This window comes from Neophocaena asiaeorientalis, unplaced genomic scaffold, assembly GCF_003031525.2.
Source record: "Neophocaena asiaeorientalis asiaeorientalis breed wild unplaced genomic scaffold, Neophocaena_asiaeorientalis_V1.1 scaffold82, whole genome shotgun sequence".
Classification (NCBI taxonomy): domain Eukaryota; kingdom Metazoa; phylum Chordata; class Mammalia; order Artiodactyla; family Phocoenidae; genus Neophocaena; species Neophocaena asiaeorientalis.
This window is the reverse complement of record NW_020173068.1, coordinates 5,339,354-5,346,223: the sequence shown is the minus strand read 5'-3', so window position 1 is coordinate 5,346,223 and position 6,870 is coordinate 5,339,354. Positions and strand designations below refer to the sequence as shown.

The 6,870-nt window shown below is 42.5% G+C and overlaps 1 protein-coding gene across 8 annotated transcripts in view; it reads left to right on the top strand.

Annotated features, from left to right (window-relative positions):
• Window positions 1-6,870, top strand: part of CDK5RAP1 (CDK5RAP1 mitochondrial tRNA methylthiotransferase) — a 102,972-nt gene that overhangs the window by 21,296 nt on the left and 74,806 nt on the right. For all 8 annotated transcript variants that reach the window (XR_003003002.1, XR_003003001.1, XR_003003000.1 and 5 more), the window contains 3 exons: window positions 727-847; window positions 5,290-5,520; window positions 6,758-6,855. Coding sequence is in view for 5 of the 8 variants with exons in the window: in XM_024742924.1 (XP_024598692.1) it covers window positions 727-847; window positions 5,290-5,520; window positions 6,758-6,855 (450 nt within the window). In the remaining 3 variants the exon portion in view is untranslated. The remainder of the gene's footprint in view (window positions 1-726; window positions 848-5,289; window positions 5,521-6,757; window positions 6,856-6,870) is intronic.

Genomic DNA, 6,870 nt, shown 5'->3' with positions numbered 1-6,870 from the left:
AGTCTCCATTCCTTATACCCTTTTTTTTTTTTTTTTTTTTTTGTGGTACGCGGGCCTCTCACAGTTGTGGCCTCTTCTGTTGCGGAGCACAGGCTCCGGACGCGCAGGCTCAGCGGTCATGGCTTACGGGCCCGGCCACTCCACGGCATGTGGGATCTTCCCGGACCTGGGCACGAACCCGTGTCCCCTGCATCGGCAGGCAGACTCAACCACTGTGCCACCAGGGAAGCCCCCTAATACACTCTTTATAGTATTTATTTTTTTCTGGTCTAGATTTAAAGAGTTCAAAAATATGTAAATATAAACAGTAGAAAGTCCAGGTGCGGTACGTCTGCAACCCATTCATTCGCCACTGCGGTCCCTTAGGGTAACCACTGCATCCACCAGTTACAGTTTGGTTTATATCTGTATGATTAACACATAATAATTTTTTTTTTTGGCCGTGTTTTGCAACTTGTGGGATCTCATTTCCCCGACCAGGGATCGAACCCAGGCCGTGGCAGTGAAAGCCTGGAATCCTAACCACTAGGCCACCAGGGAACTCCCCATAATAGTTTTTAAAGATAAAAAATGTCTGCTTTATTGCTTCTTAGATCTCCGATTGGTCCAGTGTGAGCCTGTTGCCAAGAGAATTCAGAGCCAAAGGATAATGCCAAGGGAGCTGCTCCTTGGGTTGGACCAGGCCATCCTGCTCCTGTTACTAAGTTCTGGTGCTTTCCTCCCCAGGTCTATCATGCGAGGCTGTGACAACATGTGCAGCTACTGCATTGTTCCTTTCACACGTGGCCGGGAGAGGAGTCGGCCTGTTGCCTCCATTCTAGAGGAAGTGAGGAAGCTTTCTGAGCAGGTGAAAAATTCTCCAGCCGTTCTTACTGTGAGCGTGTTTGTGGGAGGATGAGGACAACCTTTCTAGTTTTGCAGCCTGTGCTGTCTCTAAGCTGTACAAGTTTAGAACCATACCTGGCCAGAAGGAAATACCTGGGTATACATCTTGGGTTTGCTGCCCAGGAATTATAGGCAGATCCACTGAGAGGTTTGCTTGGGCGGCAGCACAGTAGAATGGAGAGAGCGTGAGTCAGATGATTGTGAATTCTGGCTCCACCATTCTCTGGCTTGATGCCCTGGCATAGGTCACTTAACTATCTTCTTCAAAACACGGTTTCCCCATCTATGAAAAGAGGGTAGATACCTTCTTTGCTAGGTTATTGGAAGGACTGTTACTGGAAGGACAGTTGTTACTGGCACTTAGTAAGTTTTCAGAGAATGATTTATTAGTCTGTCTTTGTATTCTAGGCTATTCCCAAATCTCTTGTTCATTTTATCACTGAGCCAGCTCACTGGTTGGGGGACAGAGTTTAGGTGAGGGTAGTGAATCAGATCAGAGGCCAGAGGGGAGATATCTCCTGCCTTCCTCCTATTGGGAGCTGGTCCCTCAGCCCTTGAGGTCTCTCCCTAACTCTAGGCCCTAATATTCCAGCCCTGCAAAAGAGGACAATAGGTGGGAATACAGAGCTTTTCTTCCACTTGAGTCTCTGTGTTTTCTTACTTGCTTGGCTTAGGAACCATGGGAGGCTAGCCCCTGCTCCAGTTCTAAGTCAACAGTTTGCCTTTGTTTGTGCACTCGGGCACGCTCTCTTCTCTTCTCCCATCCCCAGATTCTCAGTTCCCTGATTCGGTCTCTGGCTGCTTACAGGCACTGTGAGTATTCTTCATACCTTACCTCACCCAGTGCTATCCAAAGTGGTCTAAAGTGGTCTCCTTCCTCTCCCCTTCCAGCTCCCCAGTAGTACCAAAACTCACTCCTTTGGTAAGGAGATATTCTGTTTAAATAGACTGAGGTGATGACAAAAACCCCCTAACTTTTCTAGGGTATTTGCATATAAAAGAAGGAACTTAATAACATTAAAGTGAATCTTAGTGAATTCAAAGACACTGACTTATGAAAAATTAAGATTCTGCATTGTGTGTGTGTGTTTTTAAAAATTAATTAATTAATTTGGCTGCATCGTGTCTTAGTTGTGGCACTTGGGACCTTCGTTGTGGGATGCAGGATCTTTTGTTGCAGCGTGTGGGCTTAGTTGCCCCGCAGCATGTGGGATCTTAGTTCCCTGACCAGGGATTGAACCTGTGTCTCCTGCAGTGGAAGCGTGGAGTCCCACCCACTGGACTGCCCGGGAAGTCCCTGAAATTTAATAATCGTTACATTTTGCTATATTTACTTTATTTTTTTTGTTGTTAAGTATCTCAGAGTACAGCATGACATTTCACCCTTAAGGGATTGTGCATCCCTAAAAAAAAATAAGGATATTTTCAATACCATTAATTCCTCTAAGAGGATTAACAAAAAATGCTAAATATCTTTTCATTTTAGTCCACGCATATTCAAATTTTCCCAATTGTCCCATAACTCTTTTTGCATTTGGTCATTACATCTCTTTATATGTGTGTGTTTTACTTAGTTTTATATCACTATCTTAAAAAAAATTTCTGGTTTGGAATAACTTCAAACTTTTCTGTAAGAAAAGTTGCAAAGATAGTTACCTCTAATGTTAACATCTCACTTAACTTTGGTACATTTCTTACAACTAAAAGATTAGCATTGGTATATTATCGTTAACTAACTTCAGACTTTATTCTGATTTTGCCAGTTTCCCCACTAATGTCTTCTTTCTGGATCCAGTCCAGGATCCATGTTGCATTTAGTATACCCTGTTTTTTTAAGCTAACATTATGTCACAACTTGTAAAAATAAATAGTCTTTATGGAGACTCGGGTTTTGACAGTTAAATGTATTGCATGGTCCTGGAGTGGGATTCTAATCAGGGGAAAAAAATGTTTAAAAAAATTACATATGTGGCTTCCCTGGTGGCGCAGTGGTTGAGAGTCCGCCTGCCGATGCAGGGGACACGGGTTCATGCCCCGGTCCGGGAAGATACCATATGCCGCGGAGCGGCTGGGCCCGTGAGCCATGGCCGCTGAGCCTGCGCATCCGGAGCCTGTGCTCCGCAACGGGAGAGGCCAGAGCAGTGAGAGGCTCACGTACTGCAAAAAAAAAAAAAAAAATTACATATTTTAATGTGATTGTGATGTCATTGCCTAAGCAAGGTTGTATCCTGTCTGTGATGGTGTGAACATTTTCTCATGTCATTAACAGCTTTTAATTTATTTTTGTAGTTGTGTGGCCTTCCTTGGTATGGATGCACTATGATTTACTTGTAGGACAGCAGCTTTCGATTTGCTTTCAGTTCTTCCTCTGTTAAAACAGTGCTGTGTAGAAGTACATCTCTATGCATTAATCTTTGTCCATCTTAATAGTTATATCTATAAGATAAATTTCTAGACATGCCGTTGCTGAATAAAGATTAAGAAAAAAAGTTATAAAGGACATAGGACAGTTGGTGAAAATTTGGCTTATGGAATGTGGATTAGATAATATTATCAATATTTCTGATTTTGATAATTGTCCTGTGACTACTGTTATATAAGAAAATATTCCTATATGTTGAAATATTTAGAAGTAAAAGAGTATGATGTTTGCAACTTATTCTCAGAAGACTTAGAAAGATGTGTGCTTGCGTGTGTGTGTAGAGAGACAAAGTATATACATGAGGTGTGAATGTGAATAATAAAGAAATAGGACACAATGTTAACAGTTATTGAATCTGGGCAAATAGTATATGGGAGTTTTTTTTTTTTTTTTTAATTAAAAATAAATAATTTATTTATTTGGCTGTGTTGGGTCTTAGATGTGGCATGTGGGATCTTTTCATTGTGGCGCATGGGCTCTTTGTTGCGGTGTGCGAGTTTCTCTCTAGTTGTGGCACGCGGGCTCCAGAGCACTTGGGCTCATTAGTTATGGCACGTGGGCTCTCCAGTTGTGGTGCGTGGGCTCCAGAGTGCGCAAGCTCAGTAGTTGCAGCGCGGGCTTAGTTGCCCCACAGCATGTGGCATCTTAATTCCCTGACCAGGGATTGAACCTGCTTCCCTAGCATTGGAAAGCGGATTCTTAACCACTGGACCACCAGGGAAGTCCTGGTAGTTTTTTACACCATTGCAATTTTTCTATAAGTTTGAAGTTATGTCAAAATAAAATTATAAAAAATAGTCTTTATAGAAACCATTATTCTTCTTTCTGAACTTTTACAATGCAAATTTTCAAACAGACAGGTTGAAAGACTAGTCTAATAAACATGATTATTAATATTTTGTTATATGTCCTTTATCTGCCTACCTCTGTAGATATATAAATATATTTTTTCTGAACCATTTGAAAGTAAGTGGTAGTCATCAGGCCACTTTGCCCTGCATCCCTCAGTATGTATCTTCTCAGAATAAAGAATTTTCCCCTTCATAACCATAATACCATTATCATTTGTAGGAAATTTAACAATTAACTAATATTCTCTAACACACAGCCCATATTCAAAATTTATTAATTTATCCAAAAATATCTTGTTACTGTTCTGTTTTCAAACCAAGATCCTATCAAGATTTGTACAGTTTTGTTTGATTGTATTGTAATATTTCTTCAAACTCTCTTAATCTAAAACAGTCCTTTCACTTTTTTTTTGTTTGTTTGTTTGTTTGTTTGTTTTTTGCGGTACACGGGCCTCTCACTGTTGTGGCCTCTCCCGTTGCGGAGCACAGGCTCCGGACACGCAGGCTCAGCGGCCATGGCTCACGAGCCCAGCTGCCCTGCTGCATGTGGGATCTTCCCAGACCAGGGCATGAACCCATGTCCCCTGAATCGGCAGGTGGACTCTCAACCACTGTGCCACCAGGGAAGCCCCCCTTTCACTTTTTTGTTGTGTGTCTTAAATGATGCATTAGACATGTCTGGGTTTGGCTGATTGCTTCCTTATGTTGTCATTTAAAATATTGCCCTGAATTCTGGTAAACTGGAAGTTAGGTGTAAAAGCTTGATGGGATTTAGACTAAATGTTTTTGGCAAGAATACTTCATAGGTGATGGTTATATAACATTCAGTGGACAGAATGGTGTCATAACTTGATTTTGGGTGTTATCAATTAGCCATTATTATTGAACATGGGGCTTGAATCCAGCTTTTTTGCTATTCTAAAAAATGCTTTGAAGATTTTTTACATAAGGTTTTATTCTGAAGTTCATTTCTTCAGACAAGGTGCCCAAGCATGAAATTATTGGGTTAAAGACAGAGTACATTTATGGATGGCTCTTGGTAGGTTTAGCTAATTTTACTTAGAGATTTGGTATGAAGCTGCCAAACATGTTTTAAAATTGCTTCCAGTATATTTATTTTCCGTTTTTCAGGGGCTGAAAGAAGTGACACTCCTTGGTCAGAATGTTAATAGTTTTCGGGACAATTCAGAGGTCCAGTTCAACAATGCAGTGTCCACCAACCTTAGCCGTGGCTTTTCTACCAACTATAAAGCCAAGCAAGGGGGCCTTCGTTTTGCTTACCTTCTGGATCAGGTCTCCAGAATAGATCCTGAAATGAGGATTCGTTTCACCTCTCCCCACCCCAAGGACTTTCCTGATGAGGTGAGTATTGAGAGTTTAGTGTGTCGAACTGACATCAGTATCCTTAAGCATGCCAAAGGCTGCAGCCAGTAGCATGCAGCAGAGACATCCGTCCTCAGAGGATCAGGGGATCCTGTGGTGTATTACTATATATTGCCCTCTGAATCTACCCATCCTTTGGAAAGATTTGAAGTCTCCCGAGGTGGGGGCAAGTAAAGGACTGATACTAAGACCACCAGTGGGACCATGAGGGCTGTGCGGAGAGAGGTTTTATTACAGGATGTTGTGGGAAGGGCAGGTGGGGGGGCAGTGTGATGCAGTGTGAAACAGTCTAGACTTTGGCCTCAGAGCTGAGTTCAGTCCTGGCTCTTCCACTGCTTTACCAGTAGGGGTGACCTTTTCAACTTGTCATTTTTGTTTGTAAAATGGTTAATAATCACTTCCTGCTTTGGGTTATTGAGAAATAGATATAACAGGTAGAACGTACTCGGCAATGTGCTTGGCATGTAGTATGTAGCTCACGTGTGAAACCTTTTTTTGGAAGGTTTTTTGTGTTGGTGAAATGTCTGTCTTTTGGCCCCACCCCTACTTTTTCCCCTCTGTGTTATTTGTCTTATTGAGTTGTGAAAGTTCTTTATGTATTCTTAATACAAATCATGTCAGTATTTTGTATTACAAAGTGAGGCCACTTTGTAATACAAAGAGAGTGAGGCCTCTCACTGTCGTGGCCTCTCCCATTGCGGAGCACAGGCTCCGGATGCGCAGGCTCAGTGGCCATGGCTCATGGGCCCAGCCGCTCCGTGGCATGTGGGATCTTCCCGGACCGGGGCACGAACCCATGTCCCCTGCATCGGCAGGCGGACTCTCAACCACTGGGCCACCAGGGAAGCCCTAGTTTTAGTTTCTTGATGGTATCTTTTAAAGTGGCTAATTAGTTTGTAAGCTGGATGAAACAAATGCTGTTTTTCCTTTCTGGCCTCTGTTGGCACTACCCCTGTATAGCCCCATGGCTTGAATCTGACCTCTGCTTACTTTCTTCACTCTTTGAAAGCAGAGGTGCTATCAGGTGAAATGTCTGGGACAGACAGAACGTGGATTGAGCAAAAGTAAAGATTTTCGGTAATTTATATGTTTGGTTTAGTCAGCCTCTTAATTCTCAAAAATTAACCTTGGTGGAGAAACAGTGGGGGGTGGTATTCCTTTCTGCAAGATTCTTTGGTGTGACTTTGATGACCTTTAATGTGTTCTATTTGATCAGGTTCTGCAACTGATTCATGAGAGGGACAATATCTGTAAACAGATCCACCTACCAGCCCAGAGTGGAAGCAGCCGTGTATTGGAGGCCATGCGGAGGGGGTCAGACTTGCTTGC